General features: G+C 40.6%; 1 protein-coding gene across 1 annotated transcript; it reads right to left on the minus strand.

Annotated features, from left to right (window-relative positions):
* Window positions 1-518: 518 nt before the first annotated feature.
* SLC25A40 (solute carrier family 25 member 40) lies at window positions 519-13,833 on the minus strand. Its single transcript, XM_063450767.1, has 11 exons — window positions 13,566-13,833; window positions 11,758-11,861; window positions 11,140-11,199; window positions 10,266-10,372; window positions 8,879-8,946; window positions 7,622-7,746; window positions 7,146-7,319; window positions 5,785-5,894; window positions 5,024-5,105; window positions 4,081-4,161; window positions 519-1,618 (listed from the first exon to the last, which is right to left on the minus strand). Exons 2-11 carry the CDS (start codon window positions 11,855-11,857, stop codon window positions 1,500-1,502), a joined length of 1,026 nt encoding a protein of 341 aa, XP_063306837.1. The 5' UTR covers window positions 11,858-11,861; window positions 13,566-13,833; the 3' UTR covers window positions 519-1,499.
* Between the last annotated feature and the right edge of the window lie 8,061 nt (window positions 13,834-21,894).

The raw sequence follows: 21,894 nt of genomic DNA on the forward strand, positions 1-21,894 counted from the left end.
TCAGACAGGAATGGGACTGCTGATCAGAACTGCATGGCTCCCTGAATTCACAGCAGAGCGCTAATTTGATGGGAGGTATTGACGATTATGAACCATCAAACAAAGCCAATAACTAGGTGGAGCCCCCTTCTAGATATCTCCAGGGACTTACTATTTCTCTGGCACCTACGCAGCAGCAGCCTGGAACTCGGTGTCAGATCAGAGGTTAGCCATGGCCTGGTCAAACTTTACACAAGGAATACTCAGGCTAGGGGACTTTAATGTGGATGCTTTTTTGGACATTTTAAGCTCGAGAACTAGCACAAACTGGGGATGTATAATTAATGTTACTTCTGGGGAACAACATGTTTTGGGAATGCTACTGTAAGGCACCCTGGTGTTTGATAGATAATTAAGTTATCCTGTATGTGATCCAGTTATATATCAGACACTGAGGGGCCAGGGAGGGATGTTTATTACATACTTGTGAGTTGCGACGATAACACGTCTGTTTTCCTCCATCAAGCCTCGGTTGATGTTTGTGGAGCCTCTATAAATCACTTCAACGATTCTACTCCAGAAACAGGGAAAGTTTGATGGAGGTACTCAGATGGAGTACAGGATCTCCGTCAAATATATATATTTCTCATTACCTATGTCTTACTACTGTCAGAATGTCAGTATTTTAGAATACAAAATAACTTTCAAATACACAACAAATAATTAGTTTGTGTCACAATTTATATTAAAAAATATTTATATTAAAGGGACATTGTAAGCACAAAAATGACTTCCTCTTCAGCCATAAATTACATAGGTTTCCAATATAATTAATTTACATTTCTTTTCTGAAAAGCTGTAAGTAATATATAACAATTTATTCATTTTACAGTTTTCTAATGCTCCCCGCAGGTACTTGAGGGTAACTCCAGATTTGCTTGATATGTCATTTGTACAATACTCCTTGGCATTTTATGTTTTAATACTCCTGTTATTAACAGAACGATGGTCCAAAAATATGCATATACTACAATTTGAGCATCTCTGCCCCCATAGTATAAGCTAAAAGATTTCTGTGCGGTTTTGTTAACCAAACTAGTTGACCCCAATTAAAATACATAGTTTGGTATCTATAATTACTATAACCTTACTACAGGACCAGTTGCAGATTCTGGGACTTTGGCACTACTGTTAGGATACCGATAATTCTATTTACCTAGATAAATAACATAGGTAATATGTGGTGTAAGCCATCGTAGTTCTTTCAATCATCCTTTCTATTCCTTTATGGGTCATCTGAATGGTTCAATATAGTGTTTGGGTTACTATGTGTACATTAAAATGTGCTTACGTTGGTACCTACAGTACACTCTTCTCTTGGTTTATCTGATCACAGTCTGATCCTGCCCATTGTGTGGACTACTACACAGAGTTATCCCGTTTAAGATTTAGGCGAAGCTCTGTGCGTCTTGCTCTCCGTAAATCAGAACAATAAACAGGAACGAGAGAACGTGGCAAGATCACGGCTTTTTCAACTGTTTTTCTTTGTTTAACTTGCGGAAAAAAGTTTTCCCAAATTCATAGGTGCTGATCATTACGGCACAGGCAGGCGCTACTTTAATTAGACGAGGAATTAAACCTTTAAAGAGAAAAGAAAAAAAAAAAAACAAGAATGAATTAATCACACAAACAAAATATTAAAACTGCAATCAGGCATTCCCTGAGAAAGGCAGTGAGTCATTACCCATATATTAAAAAAAAGTATAATATGGTTTCAATTAAGCGACTCAAACACATTGTTTCCAACTTTGCTCTCTTCTGTGTCCATGCTGGCTGCCATGACACTTTATAAAAATTATTTAACAAGAAAAAAAAAAACATTCTTGGAGAATTTTATAGTGCTCCCAACCTAATCCCAAATCCAAATGCATGTTTATCCCTGGAGATGATCTTACTCAAGATGATATTCTAACCCAACCGGGAACATTTAGAGGTTGTGGTTTATGCAAAGCATGTGCCACTGCATTGATTGACAGGACCAAAGCTTTTTCAAGTTGTATAACAGGTGACGTGTTTAAAATTAGATCGGAGATAAGTTGCCACACGGATTTTGTAGTTTATCTACTGCAATGTCCATGTGGCAAACAATATGTCGGACGCACCAAAAGAGTCTTGAAATTAAGGATACTTGAACATCTGAATAACATAAAAAAAAGAAACTTACTACCCACTCTGTCCCAGTCCATTGTAATACCTGCCCTTCCTTTTCATTTAAACATTTTAGGTGTATAAGGATTGAAAGGGGTTTACCACATTGGCGAGGAGGTGACAGAATAAATAAATTGGCTCAGTGAGATATTTTGGATCCATAGACTCCAAACCCTTGAATCTAAGGGGTTCACTGTAGATATAGATTTAGTTTGCTTCCTGGTTTAAGAAATTTGTTTTGTCTGAATATTATTCTTTCATTTTCTTCTCCGGATTAGATACATCCCTTTTTTCTCCAATGGTTGTATCTTTGTATTCTCTAGATGTGTTTTCTCCTTTATGATATATAAAATTTTACTTTTTTTTTTTTTATGGGAGAATATCATAATTGGGAATTATATTATTCCACCATTTTTTACTATTCTGTATACCGAATGGTGTATTTTTCTAATAATAGGTATGTGTGCTAAACTCCAAAGAATATGGAGAACTCTTTATAGTTATTGGAACATAATATGACTATATAAATTCTTATGTATAAGGTTTATTGCACGTGTCACTTTAAGACAATAGGAAATTATTTTCACTCTATATAAAGTTTATTTGTAATCTTTTCACTTTAACACCAAAATTTAAATTGAATACAAGATATTAAATGCACTTGTAAATATGAATTATATTCCCCAAAGGTGCTTGATGTACAATATGAACAATGTCTAGTTTTGATACTAATTCTTTTTTTCCCCTTCAGTAGATTTAACCACCGTCTGTATTGTATATAAGTATGTTAAATGTTATGTATTGGGCGACCACCAGAGGGCAATATGTAGTTATGTCCAAATCTTGTCGTGCTGAAACGCACGATCAGTTGGAACGCAGAAGTAAAGGATGACACACACTTCCGGTTCCGGCTATACACAGACGCGCCAAATTTAATCGGGAAGAAGATTGGATGATGGTTTACACCTGAACAGATACTGCACTTGCACCTATGGGATTCAAGGATCAACGGCCTACGGATCCACCAATGGACACAGGGATTAGCCCTATAAATAGAGACTCATAAAGGGGTTATTATCTTTGTTTTATATATATATATATATATATATATATATATATATATATATATATATATATATATATATATATATCACTGCCATTTGGTCCCTGAGAAAGTTCCCCTGTTGGAACTAAACGCGTAGGACCTATAGTCCTCAATTTTATATTTAAAGCTGATGGTGATTGTTCACCTTTTTATAATAAAGCTGCTGATACGTTTTTCAACTTACACCTACTGGAGTCTTACTTGCATGGGGTTTGCATGGGGTTTGCATAAAAGACCATGTGTGACCTCTAATGAAGAGACAACTTCCCAGCATTGAGCCTTGGCTCATGTGTGTGTGTGTGGGGGGGGGGGGGGGATTGCTATACTGCTCTTTGAATTACTATATCTCCTATACTCTCTTGGAGGAGAGGTCTTCACACTGGGAGATGGACCTAGGTGTTGGTCCAGGGTGGTAAGGGACGACGAGGCCCCAGCCAAGCTGCGGCAGCTAAGGAGGCTACAGTGGTTATGGTGTCCGGTGCGGTGCTTATGGTACTTGGTGAGCACTAGGAAGCGTGATTGACGGAGGTACCTAGGCGGTCCGCCACAACCACTTTTCTCAAAGATTGCATGGAGAATTTTAAGACTAATTACCATCAAAGATATAAATGTATTTTATTTGTTAGTAAAAACTCCCAGTGCTGCACTCAGATGTCCAAAAATATAAAATAAGCAGTGGAAAATAAACCTGTCTTAAAATGATAGTATTATAAGAAAAATCAGCATGGATCATGCAAGCATTTATAGATAAAGTAAAAAAAAACAAAAAAAAAAAACAATTAACTAACCAGCAAACAGCCCACTGAACCCATTCTCAGCCAGTATTGTATTCATCACCTTCCATGTTGATGTGGATCTTTTCTGGGAAGCTGAATAAAACACATTTATATAGGTATATTTAGTACAATGTTCATCATTATTAAAACAGACTCTCCGTGCCAGATTTGGCACCCTTCCCCCTCCCCACCCCAAAAAACAAACACAGTAAAAGTGACTGGATTTGCTCCAACACACAAAGCTACGCAGTGTGCACAGCGAGCACTAAACAAAGAAAGATGTAAATCGTGGGTGCTTAAACTTTCTATAACACTGCTTAGCTTATCGGAAAAAAGCAGCACTTTAAAGAGTGAGTGCGCTAGATCTTGTATGATATATAATATATACACACACACACACACACAACTATATGTAATTCTATATTGATACTTTGGAAAGAGTTCAAAGAAGGGCTACTAAACTGGTTCATGGATTGCAGGATACAGCTTACCAGGAAAGGTTAAAGGATCTTAACATGTATAGCTTGGAGGAAAGACGAGACAGGGGGGATAGGAAACATTTAAATACATAAAGAGAAATAACAATATAGGAGACAATATTTAAAAGAAGAAAAACTACCACAACAAGAGGACATAGTCTTAAATTAGAGGGACAAAGGTTTAAAAATAATACCAGGAAGTATTACTTTACTGAGAGGGTAGTGGATGCATGGAATAGCCTTCCAGCTGAAGTGGTAAAGGTTAACACAGTAAAGGAGTTTGGGCATGTGTGGGATGGGCATAAGGCTATCCTAACTATAAGATAAGGCCAGGGACTAATGAAAGTATTTAGAAAATTGGGCAGACTAGATGGGCCGAATGGTTCTTATCTGCCGTCACATTTTATGTTACTAGGAACTGAACATGTGGGAGCTTGCCTGTCACTTTAAAACAGAAATGGGATTCACACACTTACTACTAAACACTTCAAGTTCACCAACTTCAATTTGTCTTCTGGTTTTTACAACATCAAAAGGCAATGTTACAATCGAAGCAATCTGTGAAAAGAAGACATAGAGAATATAAAATGTTAAGTTAACAGGATCATATTAAAGGGGCACTCGAAGCACCAAAACAACGTTATGGAGCAGTATTGGTGTATAGATCATGCCCCTGCAGTCTCACTTCTCAATTCTCTGCCATGCTGTTGGCCATTCTGTTTTGCAGCCCTAACCACATCTCCCCTGGCTGTGACTCACACAGTCAATATCCTCAAAACAATCTTAAAGCACAGTATGCTTTAGAATTAAGCTAATATTGCTCAAGTAGAAGTGGAACTTCATTAGACACTAATCCCCATTAATCAATTATGTCAACACCGTAATACCCAGTGTCAAAGTCATATCTGATGATATGCACAGCATTAGTTTAAGGAGCAATTTTCGATTTTACAAATAGCTCAGTGACCAAAGTCATCAATTGCACTAGAATATAAAGAAAGCAAATTCTACAAAACACCTTAGTATTTCACTGGACTCTACTGCAATGGGGGAATATTACATTTACAGTAAGCAAGTTATTATAGATTGTTTTCTACAGCTTGCGGACTATAAGGAGCCTGTTCCAAAATTTCAGGACTTATTACAGCCTATGGCGTAAAAATTCTGGATTTCTACATTTTCCCCAAAATTTAAAGGAAACTTTCAAAAAAATGAAAGTTGGTAAAAAATTACTTACTGAACCAGACACAGCCCCAGCTATAAAATAGATTGAAAACGTTGGCTCGGGAGAGTTGTACTTCTGGCACAGCCATTTCTTTCCGAGTTCATAGTTGAACCAGTACAGAGCTGTTCAGCAAAACAAAAAATGGTTACTTTTTCTGTGTAGGTAAACTAACCGAGGGTCATGGGTATAAATATATGACAAAAAATCTGACATGAGTTTACTTGCTCAATAAGAAAATTCTTTATCTGTCTATACTCCCATTGTGTAACCAAGGGAGTTAATTAGGGTGGTGGAGTGGAGGAATGAGATGGAAGAAAGGGGATTTAAATAAAAAAAAAAAAAATTGTAAGTTTAATAAAAAAAAACAACGTATTTTTGGTTTCATTGCATTTTTTTTTATTTATTATGCAAACAAATAAAATATATATATTTTTTAAATATCGATAATCTCACAGATTCATTTTACAACATTGTAATGTAGTATAAAATAATAATAATAATAATAATAATAATAATAAAACATGGGTAAAATTTGAAATTCCAGCAACTCTGCAAATTCTCAATAAAAAAATAATCATTTTTAAATAAAATAAAAAACTAAAACAGCAAAACTGGCATACACTGGAATACTTGATGAAATAATATGATACAATATTTTTGGGGCTGGTCAGTGTAACGTGTGCTCGGTTTGATTTTTACATGTTTTCAGATTTCCCTTTACTAAATTAATGTAAAAAAACATTAGATGCCAATGTATCGCCTGCAAAAGGAATTGTTCCGTCACATTACCAGGCAAGTCTAAATCCCACAGAGCTTGCCAGTTAATAAGTGTAGAAGTTGGAATCTCCTGGTCCTGTTTAGCTGGGGATGGGGCAAGCGAGAGGAAAAGCTGTTCCTGTAGCACCGTACCTCTTCACATTAAACAATAACATTATAGCCTTTCACACAAGTTAAGAGCACAACCTAGTTATGCTGAGTGGTTTATAGAAATTCTTTTTCTTTTGAATTAGTTTTTCTCCATAAGCATGCTGCTCTACAATCTTCCCACCAAACCTACAGCAGTTCCCTTTCCGTTTAAAAAAATACTGCAATAGATGATGTTACAAAGAAAGCAGATGGTTAAACTCCAGTAGAAATCAGTGTTGTATCCACAAAGCACTGCTTAGAGTGATAAGCTCAGCAGTCTTATAGAAAGTCAGGAGAGAATCAAACTGGAGTCCATTAGTATTATGATGACAGCTCACTTCAGATCCTCAAGTGGGTTTGCAGCCAAGACAGTAAACATAAGTAACCTGCAATTCTAAATGCCTTCTCTCTATGACTTTGGTCATCATTCTTACCTGCTTACTACTCTTGCTGTACACTAAACTTACCAGAGAATGGGACATCTCTCAAGACTGTAGGGCCCCATCCTTTCCACAGGGACAGCCAGCCATCCTTCACAACCGAACTCTGGATGCACAGACACAACTCTCTGTAGGACAACGGTCGGGACTGCATCTTTGTCCGAATTAACTCTAGTGGACTAATGAGAGTCACTGAACCCACTGAAAAATCAGGAAATAATGGTTTAGCACAGGGCTGTCCTATAAGCAGCCCTCAAAAGATTTTTGTATTGTATCTGCATTTGCAAAGAAGACATTCAAAAAGATATAACGCCAATTCATGATAAGCAAATTTTACATTAAAAATAAAACAAAATTAAAAAAAGCAAATGTTGCTGCATACACATACTAATTTGCAAGTTTTAGGTTTATAAATATAGTTCTAGTTAAACTGGTTGTTTATTAAGTGTATTGTGTTACAGTAAAGGGGAAACAGGTGATATTCTAAAGAAAACATAACTCACATCTGGCCGTTGCCCCAGCAAGAAGACTAGCAGTTTCTGTATTTCCTTGCAATCTTGGAATTAGAATATCCCGTAGCTGGTCATAAAACGTGAAGTAAAACGCTGTGGCAGGGACTGCCATAATTCTGTCATATAGAAAAGATAAATTACGTTTACATTTTTTTTCCGTAAATCTTAATTTTCCAATTCACCTGCCAAGACTCCAACCCTGGCACTGGTCCAACACAAATCACACTTAATGTGGAACAACAACAGAAAAACAATGAAACTTGGAAATGGATGGTAACTCTTGGCTTGTGATAAGGGAGACATATGCAGATTTAATTACAGATGTAACCATTGTAGTGTTGTTAATATGAAACACAAACCTATAAAGATGTAGTGACAGTAAAAACTTCATCTAAAAAAAAATGACATTCTACAGAGGAAAGCTCAAACAGACTACAAGTGCTCCAAAGGCACATTGCTGAACGGCTCCGGTTTACTTTAAAGTCATAAAGTCCTATAAGCGCAGATACCCAAAGCTACAGCTGTGCATTATCCAAAAAGCACATCTTCCAAGGTCAGTTTATCTTATATGCAAATTAGATAATATATGAGGATTCAGTGGAAATATTATCTTAATATGTTTGGTGTAACTGTGTGTCACAAGATAAGTAGTAATTAGCTACAAAATTTTACTAACACAAGTAGATGTAAAAAAAGAACGGGGAAAAAGGGGAAGAAATTAATTTTTTAATTCTGTGTAAAAAACAATCAGCTTCTACCCTTGTAGGCGGCATGGGAGCTTATATGCCCACTCTCTCACTCACTTATTTGAGCTCTTACAGCCCTTCCCACTTCCCTGTGTTTTCTATGTCAGAGCCAGGATGTCAGTCCAATCAAATTCTTCTCTATAAGAAGTCTTTGAGTGCTCATCAGAGATAAAAGAGACAAAGGATACGGCCCCTGGGTTCTAGGTAAAGGTTATCTTTAATTTACAGGTTTAACCTAAACAAAATAAAAAAATAAAATAGATTTATTTTTTTAAACGGTGGAGGGGCTGGGCAAAGTCACTAGTGCCCATGGGGCAGTAAAACATAAAATCAATCACATTGAAAATTGAAAAGAGAAACCCTTTAAACTCAAATATAGTTGGCTAACACTGATTTCTATCAGATTCTGAGATTGCAACAATGTTATAGCCGCCCACATTGTTTAACCATTGAGTATTACAAAGAAATGGTAGACCAAAAAAAAATGAAAGACACCACTTACAGTGTTGGGGGAAGACCACTCCATAAAGACCTGACTCCTTCATTTCTGATAATTTGGATAAATGCATCCTGCAAAATGCAAAATAGATGGATGGTAACTCAATAATATCACCAGGAAACAGTAGAGTTGCAGGGTTATTCACTAAAGTGAAAATTCAAAGTGAATTTAAAATTTAGGCCAGAGTAGCTGAACCGAAGCATGGCAGACTTAGATTATGCTTCCAGTTTGTCATTTAGACTTTAAATTTGAAATTCAGTTTGAATTTTCCCTTTACTGAAAAATCCTGCCAGAGTTGACCAATATACAGTATCTCACAAAAGTGAGTAGACCCCTCACATTTTTGTAAATATTTTATTATATCTTTTCATGTGACAACACTGAATAAATTACACTGTAAAGTAGTAAGTGTACAGCCTGTATAACAGTGTAAAATTGCTGACCCCTCAAAATAACTCAACACACAGCCATTAATGTCTAAACCGTTGGCAACAAAAGTACACCTACGGTTTTTGAGTTAAATCTTGATTTGCTTTGTGGATGAAAAACAGTTATGCTGCTCCTTTCGGATTAAGAATTACTGTACATCTAAAAAAGTATTAGATATATAATATCCTGTTCCTGTTATTTTACCACTAAAAGTTGATTGCTATTAGTTATCTTCTACAGTAAATATCTGCCTCATGTGACCCTCTATGAAAAAAAAAAAAAAAAAAAAAAAAGGAAGGTTTCGCTAACACTCTGTCTGCGCCTGTCTGCACATTTGCAATTTCCACAACATTCCATACAGGTGAATTATTGCCAGGTAAATAATCGTGCACTTCTATTACATATTTATCTAAGTGTTCCATTGCATGTTTATTTAACTAACTACCCTGAACTGCCACATCATGTAAAAGATGACTGGCAATAAACCAAGGTATCAAAATACAAACATATTAGAATAATAGCACAATAGGAAAAGCAATCTGCATTAGCCTACATCTAGTAATCATTTGCAGTGCTATACTTAATAAGGTCATTCTCTACAGACTGTTTTTTTTTTTTTTTCTATGATAATAACAACAGACTTGGTGGCTTCAATTGAGCTCGAATGCCACACAAACATTTAAATAAATAGTGTCATTAAAATATTACACTAAACTAAATAGCATCAACAAGTGTTCCTCCCATCAACCTTCTTATCCCAACTGTATTTATTCCCCCCATTTTCTCACTCTCCGTCATCCCTGTCTTGGCCTTTCCTGCATTCCCTAATTCCTACCAGCCATCCATCTCCTCACAACTCTACCCTTTTCAATCAATCCAAGTATACTTTTCCCTTTGATTAAATTCAATATGGAATGAAGAAAACATGTATGCCCAATAACCTGGGTAACAAAGATCTTACCGCAGTTCCTCTGAATTGACCCGGTGCCCTGTACCATGCTTTGCTGTTCCCATTTACGCACACACATAGATGGTCCATTAAACCATTGCAATAAACAAAACATTTTCCTAATGGAAAAAAGACAAAAAAACAAAACAGATTATTATTGGTATTTATATAGCGCCAGCTTAATGCGCAGCGCGTTACATTACTCACCTTTTTGCACTTCCTGTCAGTCCGGCCGGGAACAGGAAACTGAATCTCCTGTACCGCGCGGTACCCGGCCGGACTGACAGAAGGAAGAGGAGCTCGGCCACGCCACAGGGAAGGGGAGGTGACGAGAGAGGCAGTGTTGCAGCCGCCTGAGGCTCTCTATAGAGCGCTCAGGCGGCTGCAGCCTGATAGGAAGCGCCGGCCCTGCTTGGGGCCTCGGGCCAGCTCGGGGCCCCAAGCAATTGCTTGGTTTGCTTGCCTGTTCGCAACGGGCCTGTACATCGTATAGATGTTTCAATTTCTTTTAGACTATATATTCCACCACTGAAGATGTCAATAAATTCAAATAAGACAAAGCGCATTAAATGAGAGAGTTAGTGTTAAGTTCCAAAATTTAAAGTTGTTTAAATATCTGCAATAGTGACGTCGTGACACTGGCCACAAATGATTTGCAGTCACGGTGCTGCATTCCCTCTTAGTGCTAGGAAAAGTGTAATGGAAGTATTATGCAGAATTTATTTTAGTATATCTATGTCATGTACATCATTTTACTTCCTGTCAAAAATGTTTTAGAACTCCTGTCGTAGTACATAAGATTCTAAGTTGTTTCTTAAGAACATCATAAAAAAATAAATAAAAAAAACATCAATTCTCAACACACACAAGGAAAGAATGGATATACCTTTAATGAAGGGCTTGCTTTGAGCCTGGAGTCGAATTTTCACAACATCCAGTGGTGTAACTAGGTAATTAAAAAGAAAAGGGCATGTATTAATAGTTTAGGACATTTTAAGCATCTATTAATTTGTACATTTCAGATTATTATTGTTAGTGGAGAATCAACATACCGCGATGTACAATGGGTGAACAAGGCATAGACTATATAAGAACTGAGTAAAAACTGAGATGTTTGGGTAAGTGAAGACAAAGAGGGGAGAAGTTAATTGGTTAGTATATAATCAAGTTTGGACTACTCTTATGGAGAGATATAAAGGTAAAAACTATAAATGAATCCCAAAGTACAAAAGGTTCCAGTAGTAAACAGAGTGAAGGAGTAGTAAAGGAGCCGATGCAAGCTATGGTTTTGAGATAAAAGTGGCAGGATTTAGATATTGAATGGAAGTGGGGAGTGAAAGAGAGGTCACAGTCAAAATGGACACTGGGGTAGAGAGCCCACAGGGTTTCATTCACCTTTTTACATAGATAAAAGTATTATAACTGCAACTAGGTGCCAAGTATATTTTCAGTTTTGGCACGGACACCGATCCCATTACATTTTTAATATATGTTAATTTCATACCAAAAAGAGATGTCAGCAGAGCTCCTGTAGATGATGCAAGAATCTGTTGAGATAATGTGATACCAGTAGCTCCAGGGATCAATTCTTCTTTTCCCTTCATTTTTCTGAATTAAAAAGAATAAAAACAAATATTGCATTGGTATATATTTTTGTTGAATTTCTACAGGATTACATAATCCTGCCTTCTATGAGTTAAATCATAGAAAAGAGAGAGAGAGAGAGAGAGAGACAGAGACAGAGACAGAGAGACAGAGAGACAGAGAGACAGAGAGACAGAGAGACAGAGAGACAGAGAGACAGAGAGACAGAGAGACAGAGAGACAGAGAGACAGAGAGACAGAGAGACAGAGAGACAGAGAGACAGAGAGACAGAGAGACAGAGAGACAGAGAGATTTTTTTCCCCCAAAATAGAAATGGCTGCTCTCCGGTCTTAAAAATAAAGTTTAATTGAAAGAGTTTAAAATGACGACCAACGTTTCAGTCCCTGTTCGGGACTTTCCTCAGGGTCAAAAATAACGAGACAACCGGTTAGGGGGAGGACCACGAACACGCTATGTTCGCCGGCGGACGGTTCCCGGTGAACTGTTCGGGACATCACTAACAATAGGCTGATTATGCTTTAGCAGGCTATTCCAAAACCAATAAAAGAGCAGTACGTATATAAATTGCCATTCCTTTTATAAATAGCGCGTATTCACTTTTGAAGTTGCTTTTATGAGACAGTGGTGTTGCTGTGCCCAGAATGCAGTGACTTTACACTGCCATTAACAATGACACCACTTACACAATTCTGCAGGACAGGGTCACAGCTTGGTCGATAGTGATAGGAGTTGCAGTATACATCACCTCTAAACAGGATACATTGTGACATCCCATGTAATTACAACATTAGAAATAGTAGTGTGCCCAGCTCTGTAATAACGATATAATGCAACTATGCAAGCAATATTAGTGTTAGTATGATGAAAGTGACTTTTGCCATGTCAAAAAATTTAGTGAATCAGAATTCCCATGTATATTCTATAAATAAGAACAGGTTGTTCAAAGTCATTGTCTTGAGGCATCAAAACAGTAGGGTTGACAGCAGCTCTTTTAACCCCTTAAGGACACATGACATGTGGGACACGTCATGATTCCCTTTTATTCCAGAAGTTTGGTCCTTAAGGGGTTAAATAAACTTATTTCAGAGTAACAGATTAAAAGTTAAGGTATGCCAACAGAGAACACACTAAACTGTAGTATCAAAGGGTACATCTATGACCTCTGAGAATAGATTTCTAAAAAAATAGATTTCTTTCAGCAAGCCAACTATTGTTGGCTATGATTCCCATGATGCACAGTCATGTCAATACATAATGACAGACAGAAGGGCACATAAATGTGACCAAATGTCAACTTGGCTCAAAATTACTTCCAGGGTTGGTCAGCTATGGACTACAACACCCAGGATCCAAAATACTGTCTGGGCTCTGATGGGAGTTGAAATCATCAATAGTTGGAGGATTGCAGAAACCCATGACTTAGTGCTGTGTGTGTGTGTGTACTTACTTCATTTCTAGCGGTTAGTAATAAAATAAGATGTGACCTGCTATGCCACTGCCAATCACATCACAACAAGCCATCCTTGCACTAGTCAGCTAAATTATTGAATATTTGTTATGTCAGCATATTCCATAATAAACTATAAAAGCACAAGGTTACAAATACCTATCTAGTACAAAAATAAACATACATATAGATACATGTTCACACAGGATAGAGAGAGGGCCCTGCTTTGGAGCCTTTACAGTCTAGTGCCCTACTGTACCTTTGCCCTTCTGCAGTGACTAGGATCTGGAGTAAGTGCCAAAAATTCTCTTTGCAGATTGCTTTTCTTGTATTGACAGATTCTCTTTCAAACACAGGGACCTGAACACACAGAGCATGCCAGGAGTTGGATAATCACAAGGCATTGTCATCTGTCAGCCATAACTATGCAAGGACATACAAGCATGTGATGCCACAGTATGGGAAGCTACATGTGTGCAGCAGCTCTGGCCATGCTGGGAGAGTTAGACAAGAACTTCCCCCTGTGCTGCCTCAAAGAGGTGGAGCCTGGAGAAGGTCGTGGCAGCCATGTTTGATAAGGGCAAAGATTCTATTTGGAGAATGTCACATATGTTAGAATAGGCTAATGTTGCAACGAAAAGTAATAGCTCCTGCAAACTGATACATGTTAACACATTGTAAATTATTTGTTACCAGATTAGCTGCTCATTTTATGGCACTCATATGGATAATATGAAATGGTAGCTGTCATCAGAGCAGCAGTGTGGGGTTTATTTACCAAACAGTGAATTAAAAACCAAACTGTACATGTTAAAGTGGCAAAATTAGTATTTCATGCGGATAAAATCTTCATGAAATACTAATATTAAATGTATTTGTATTTCACGGAAATTCCAACCCAATCAAGAGATATACTGAGTCAAAATAGGGACTACTTTGTCTCAGTATTTTTCCTACACCTGACACCTCTAGACGCTGGACAGAGCTACCGCTATTAAGACATGTAAATCCCCCAGCCATCACCAGTGACGGGTGCAGGGAAATGGCTCTGCCTATTGAGGATCTCGTATTGTCATGGTATCCTCTATAGACCTCATGCTCATGGTGCTGAAGTGCCAGGAGAAGAAGAGGACCGGTGTTCTATCAAAAAACCCTACCCCGTGAAAATTCCCTACCCTCGTCATTTCCTGTGACGCGGCCGCACCGGAAGTGACCCTCATCCAATGGAGGAGGAGGGTGTGCGCCGCCGCGCAGGCGCACAACAACTAGGCTAGGTAGGGATTTTTCATGGGGTAGGGAAAATTAACGCCACAGTGCGCACGCGCGGCAAAGTACTCCCGTCGGAGGTACAGCGGTACAGCTGCCCCCCTATTATACTGCGCAGACCCCCAATTCTGCACAGACCCCCCAATTCTGCGCAGACCCCCCAATATAATGCACATAAACACCCACCGTCCCACCATACTTCACCCTCAATCTTGGATGGCTGAGAGTGTTGGGAGCAGGGAGAGGCTTTAATCCGACGATCAGCGTTCGCGCATGCGCATTATAGGGGTAGGGAGATCTCACAGGGCTAATAGCCATCAAAATCCCCTACCCCTATACTGCGCACGCGCGGTTTGTGAAGCTCCCTTTCCACTAGTGCGCACGCGCGCTGTACCTCCGATGGGAGTACTTTGCCGCGCGTGCGCACTGTGGCATTAATTTCCCCTAGCCCGTGAAAAATCCCTACCTAGCCTAGTTGTTGTGCGCCTGCGCGGCGGCGCACACCCTCCTCCTCCATTGGATGAGGGTCACTTCCGGTGCGGCCGCGTCACAGGAAGTGACGAGGGTAGGGAATTTTCACGGGGTAGGGTTTTTTGATAGAACACCGTCAACACCCACCTTCAATAAACAAATTAGCCTTTCATTTTTTATGCCACTGGCCAATGGAACCGCTGATTGGCTACAGCGGTGCGCTGATGATCTAAGCCAATCAGTAACTTCCCATTCATAAAAAAGAACAACTTAATTGAAATAAAATTGTTATGGTGCCCAGATTTCTTTCACAATGTTTTAGCTGAAGGGGCTCTCTAGCATCGCATCTCCCTTTCCCCAGAGCAACCTTTGAGGTTAAACGGTTTAATTTTTATTAAGTTGTTATGGTGCCCATACAGTTGCTTTTAGTAACCCTGAATATATCTCTTAGGCCAAATAGCTAAACTGAAGAAAAAAAAAAACAATGATCCAATTTTCCTTATTTTGCAATTTGGCAATTATTATGGCTTCAAGCTGAGCTGTCACTTTTCCGGAAGGGCCGTTCCTTATTGAAGCACATACTAGGGGGGAGAAGTGCAGTGGAGATAAGTAACAGGCAACCCTCTAGAGTCCTTCCAAGTTTAGTGTGGTGGAATCTCGGTAAAAATAAATTTAGTAGGCCGAGATTACCACGTGGCATGTGTACGTGCATATGCTGACGTATCGATCAGTTGGATGCACGAGGCAAGATACGATCAGTAGTGTACGGAGCATGTGCAAGAATACAGGATGTAGTATTCCCCCTCCTCCATTGTGCTGGACAAGCCATGCGGTCAAGCAGGAAGTTAATTCTTATTTGTGTTGATTGGTTAAGAGAATGTGCGGGTGGAGCTTAATATGGGAGGAGTTATATGCCTATATAAGGAGCCTGCACTATTGTCCGGGGCTCAGACTTTGCTGTATTTTGGTGACATTAGTCCCTCTGAGTCCCGATCGGTGATCCAATAAAGAATCTCTTCCTTCCTGAAGAAACCTGTGTCCATCTCTCTGTGCTTGGCTTCCGTCAGTTTCTCCGGTATCATTTGGTGCATTGGCCGGGAAGCTCATCGTTCAACGGTAGCTGAGAGGCAGAGGCGTGAGACGGTCTATCTTTGCCCACGTTCTCTACGGCTGCACCCCTGAACTTCTGCGTGGACCTCCCTTCGTCTCGGCGCCACTGGTCTGTTGTCCAGGAGATCATCGGCCTCTACGTGAGAAGTGCTGGGGTGTCCCCGTCGATGAGTGTGAACTCAGGTTCAGGAACGAGGAGGTAAGACAACTGCTGTTTTAGACGGCAGGACCCACTAGGGGTATACCGATTGTGCGGTAGGCCCAAAGGGGTTTTGAATCTGTGTATCTGCCCCCTCTGTCGGAGGGAAGGAGCGAAGGCGCACCGCTCGATCGAACGCTCTTTAGTCAGACCGTTTGATTTGGTTAGTCAGGCGGGGCGCTCTGGTGTAAAATAAGCCCTAGCCGGACACCGGTGTCTTGTCTAGACTAGCGTTCTAGGGTGTATATTTTGTTCGCTAGGTCGGAGGGACCGGGAGACTAAGCGGCGTCTGTGTAAATCCGGTTCGCTAGTTCTCATCCTATCTGGGCTAAGTGGGAAGGCGTGTAAATTTGGAACCCACTAGACTTTTGATAGTACGACTAAGAGGCGTCTGTGTAAATTCGGTCCTCTAGCTCGTTGTATAGTGCGACTAAGAGGCGTCTGTGTAAATTCGGTTCTCTAGCTCGCTATATATGTGGTGATTGGGCAGTGTGGCTAACCAAAACGTATGTAGATTGTTTTTAGGTAGTCCATTCAAGGTACTGGCCAATAGTTTAGTTGGGAATTGTAAATGTGTTAACGATTGTTTTAGTAAAGTGTATATCTTGTTAGATAGCGCGAGCTCAGCCGTCTAGCGAGAGTGTTAATAGTGTGTTGCTGTATTATAGTGCACGGTACCATAACCCTGTATATTTACTGACATTGTATAATAAGTACTAATCATTGTCGTCCATTGCATGTTTAACACCATAACCACTAATAATTGTATTGTGACCTTAACTTGTGCTTTGACCTATGCTAACCGTACTGTAACCACTATTTGTAAAAGACGATGTTACTGGGGTGTGTTATAGACGGGTAATTCGTATATAGAGAATTATAGCGTGGGTGACTGTATAGTTACGCCAAAGGGCATAATATTGATTATATAGTGACTGGTGTAACAGCTGTGTGTGTACGGGAATTCCCTGAGTGTTTATTGTTATTGTGTACGTTTCACTTGGTAACCGTACCACGTGGTGCTGTTGCCAGAGGAAACGGGTGTGACTGTTGAATAGTACGCGTGCATAGTATTCGTTGTCGACGACGTTCCATTGTTAAGTATGGGTGCGTCGCAGTCAACGATTCCGGATCCCTTAGGTTGTATGGTGAAGAATTTTAAAAAGGGATTCAAAACTTGTGATTTTGGGGTTAAGATGTCTCCTGTGCGTTTAGTTACTTTGTGCACTAGGGAGTGGCCTACTTTGGTTGCGGCATGGCCGCCACGTGGCAGTTTGGATTTAACTCTGGTACAGCGCTTACACGTGGCTGTATCAGGTAGGCCTGAACTTTACGGCCAGTTTCCTTATATTGACTGTTGGAGACAGGCCGTAAATGACTCGCCAAAATGGCTCCAGACATGCCACGAGGAGCAGTGTCGCCTCATGGTAGCTAGGACTTGTTCGTCCACTAGGACTGGTGTTAGGCCCATTTTGGACACGCCCCCTGAGTCCGAGATCCCTTTGCTGCCCCCTTACTTTCCGTTAAGAAGAAGTGACGCAAACGCAGGAAGCCCTGCACCCCTCCCCTCATTACCCTCATCCACTTCCGCTTCCTCCTCCAGTACAGGATCCACCCCCCCTCGTACTAAATCTCCCCTTCCGGAACCAGAACCCACCCCCATTAAAAACGAATATCCTGATTTGGCGCCACTTCAGACTTCCGGTCAAGCTTCATCTAGCTCGGCTCGAAGTGTTTTATTTACGACCTTTTCACAAAACCAACCTCCCACATCCCCATACCCTATCTCTCCCCGACCGGAACTCATGACTGACGCCTCTCTACGTAGCCCTATCCAAACCCGACAGTTGACTGGTGCCCAACAATTAAAGCATTATCAGATGCCTCTTCGCCTAAATCCCGGGTCAGCTTATATCGATGCCGCAGGTCAAATGGCACACGCTGACCCAGTCTTCGTATATGTCCCATTTACCACAACCGATCTTTTAAACTGGAAGACCCATAATTCCTCGTATACTGAGAAACCACAAGCCATGACTGATCTGTTCACCTCAATAGTACAGACGCATAATCCGACATGGGCTGATTGCCAGCAGTTATTAATGACTTTATTTAACAATGAGGAAAGGACAAGAATAAATCAAGCAGCCATTAAAGCATTAGAAGATAGAGCCCGTGCTTTGAACCAAGCTAATCCAGCAGCATGGGCCGCAACACATTATCCCAATACTGATCCCGATTGGAACGTAAATGGTGCTGATATGGTTCAACTCAGAGCCTATAGAGACGCTATAATTGCTGGCATGAAAGCAGGAGGAAAGAAAGCCATTAACATGTCGAAGACAGTTGAGGTGATCCAGAAAAGCGATGAAGCGCCCAGTGTCTTTTATGACCGATTATTGGAGGCGTACCGCTTGTACACCCCCTTTAATCCGGAAGACGCAGATAATTCCCGAATGGTTAACTCCGCCTTTGTCAGCCAAGCATACGGAGATATTAAGCGCAAGCTACAAAAGTTAGAAGGGTTTGCAGGTATGTCCATCACCCAACTAATGGAGGTAGCTAATAAGGTTTATATGAACAGGGATACAGAAAGTAAGAAAGAGGAAGAGCGCAAGATGCGTAAAAAGGCTGATATGCTAGCGGTAGCGATCGCAGGCGTAGATAGACGGGGCCCAGATAGAGGCGATAGTAAGTGGAATGAGGAACCTCTAAGTAGGAATCAGTGCGCTTACTGTAGGGAAGAAGGGCATTGGAGAAATGAGTGTCCGCGAAGAGAACAGTCTGAGAGAGACAGACCTAGGTCAGGTTACGGAAACTTTAGAGGCAGAGCGAGAGGTAGAGGAGGCCCCGGAGGGAGTAATGGTTATAGAGGGAGTAATGGGAACAGAGGAAGTGTTAGGGAAGACAGGTATATTCCAGCAGCGCAAAGGTCCCGCGATAGAGAAGGTAGGGACTTCGTAGGATTGGCTGACACGGTCATGGAGGACTATTGATACCGACCGGGCTCCATCCCCCTTGGTCGAGCGGAGCCTATGGTCGATGTATCAATAGGGGGAAAAAGGAGTGCGTTCATGATCGACACTGGTGCTGAACATTCAGTGGTGACTAATCTAGTTGCTCCTCCATCTGGAAGGACTATTACTGTGATAGGAGCAACTGGAAGAAGTGCTGAAAAAACGGTTCTTAAAAGTCGACTCTGTACATTGGGAGGCCACGTAGTAAAACATCAATTCCTTTATATGCCTGAATGTCCAGTCCAATTGCTGGGACGTGATATGCTATCAAAATTACAAGCGCAGATTACGTTCCTACCAAATGGAACAACATCTTTAAAGTTTAATGGACCTTCAGGTATTATGACTTTATCCGTACCAAAGGAAGAAGAGTGGCGACTTTATACAGTGTTGACTAGCCAAAACCCTAGGAGTGATGAGACATTATTCAACATACCAGGAGTTTGGGCAGAGAACAACCCACCAGGACTGGCCCGCAATATTCCACCTATAAAAATTGAACTGAAACTTGGGGTTTATCCAGTAAGCCTAAGACAATACCACATCCCACAGAAGGCTAAGAAGAACATCCAATCCTATCTGGATAAATTCATACGGTATGGTATCCTAAAATTCTGTACTTCCCCCTGGAACACCCCATTGTTGCCTGTTCAAAAGCCCGGTACAGATGAGTATCGACCTGTGCAGGACTTAAGAGCAGTCAATGATGCGGTTGTTAGTATACATCCAGTTGTACCCAATCCATATAACCTGCTTGCTTTAATTCCGGGCGGGGCTACTTACTTCACAGTCTTAGATCTCAAAGATGCCTTCTTTTGCCTTCGAATTGCCACAGAAAGTCAATGTATTTTCGCTTTCCAATGGGAGAACGCTGTAACGGGCTCAAAACGCCAAATGACTTGGACAAGACTGCCCCAAGGGTTTAAAAATTCACCTACCCTATTTGGTTCAGCCCTAAGTCAAGATCTATTGGATTTCGAGTCCATCCCAGGAGAGTGTGTCTTGTTACAATATGTAGATGACTTGTTGATAGCAGCAGTTACAAAAGAAATCTGTCAGCAAGCAACGCACGATCTACTACACATTCTCTGGAAGGCAGGATACAAGGTGTCTAGAAAGAAGGCTCAGTTGTGTTTGCCAACTGTCAAGTATCTAGGATTCCATATCTCTGAAGGTCAAAGGATTATGGGGCCAGAGAGAAAAGAAGCTGTCTGCCAAATACCAATACCCAAGAATAGAAGACAAGTGCGAGAATTCTTGGGGGCAGCAGGCTTCTGTAGGATATGGATTCCCAGCTATGCGATACTAGCAAAACCTCTGTACGCAGCCATCAAAGGTACAGAGCATGACCCCTTCTTATGGACCCAAGAACAGCAAACGGCATTTGAAGATGTGAAGAAGGCTTTGATGAGTGCCCCAGCATTAGGTCTACCTGATCACACACGACCATTCTACTTATACGTACATGAGCAAAGAAGAATGGCTGTGGGAGTATTGACACAGTACTTGGGATCATGGCAAAGACCTGTTGCCTACATGTCTAAGCAACTGGATGCAGTGGCCAGCGGACTTCCACCTTGTCTAAGAGCCGTAGCTGCAGCCGCCTTGCTAGTAGCTGAAGCCGATAAACTCACTCTGGGTCAAGAACTTTATGTACGAGTCCCACATGCAGTACAGACGTTGTTGGATTACAAAGGAAATCATTGGTTTAGTAATAGCCGTATGACCAAGTATCAAGCAATGTTGTGTGAAAATCCAAGAGTGCATTTAGAGACTGTAAATACCTTAAATCCAGCTACCCTTTTGCCACAACCTACTGAAAGTCAACATGATTGTTTGGAAGTAATGGATGAAGTATTCTCAAGTAGACCAGATCTTCGTGATTTTCCCATCCAGAACCCCGATGTTCAATATTATACCGACGGCAGTAGTTATGTGAAAGAAGGGATCCGCTATGCAGGATATGCAGTGACAACAATAGACAAGGTGATAGAAGCTCGGCCACTGGCAAAAGGAACATCAGCACAAAAGGCAGAATTAATAGCACTAACACGAGCGTTACAATTGGCTGAAGGTTTAAGAGTAAATATCTATACGGACTCTAAGTATGCGTTTTTAACCACTCATGCCCACGGAGCTTTGTATAAAGAAAGAGGACTACTGAATTCAGAAGGCAAAGAAATCAAATACGCAGCTGAAATCCTACAACTATTGGAAGCAGAGTGGGAGCCGAAAGAAGTCGGTATCATACATTGTCGAGCGCATCTGAGAGGAGATGGTGATGTAACCAAGGGAAATCGGATGGCAGATAGTGCAGCTAAGCGTGCTGCTGAATCAGGAAGACAGGAGTATGTGGGGCATATAGCTGCTCTTATACCAACTCCACTGTCTCAATGGACTCCAGTTTATACAACTCAAGAAGAGGAGTGGTTAAAGACTGAACCGGGAAAGTATTTGGAGAACAAGTGGTATCAGCTAGAAGATGGAAGAATAGTTATACCAGCATCACAAGCAGTAGAAATTGT

The sequence above is a fragment of the Pelobates fuscus genome, chromosome 4 (assembly GCF_036172605.1).
Source record: "Pelobates fuscus isolate aPelFus1 chromosome 4, aPelFus1.pri, whole genome shotgun sequence".
Lineage (NCBI taxonomy): Eukaryota > Metazoa > Chordata > Amphibia > Anura > Pelobatidae > Pelobates > Pelobates fuscus.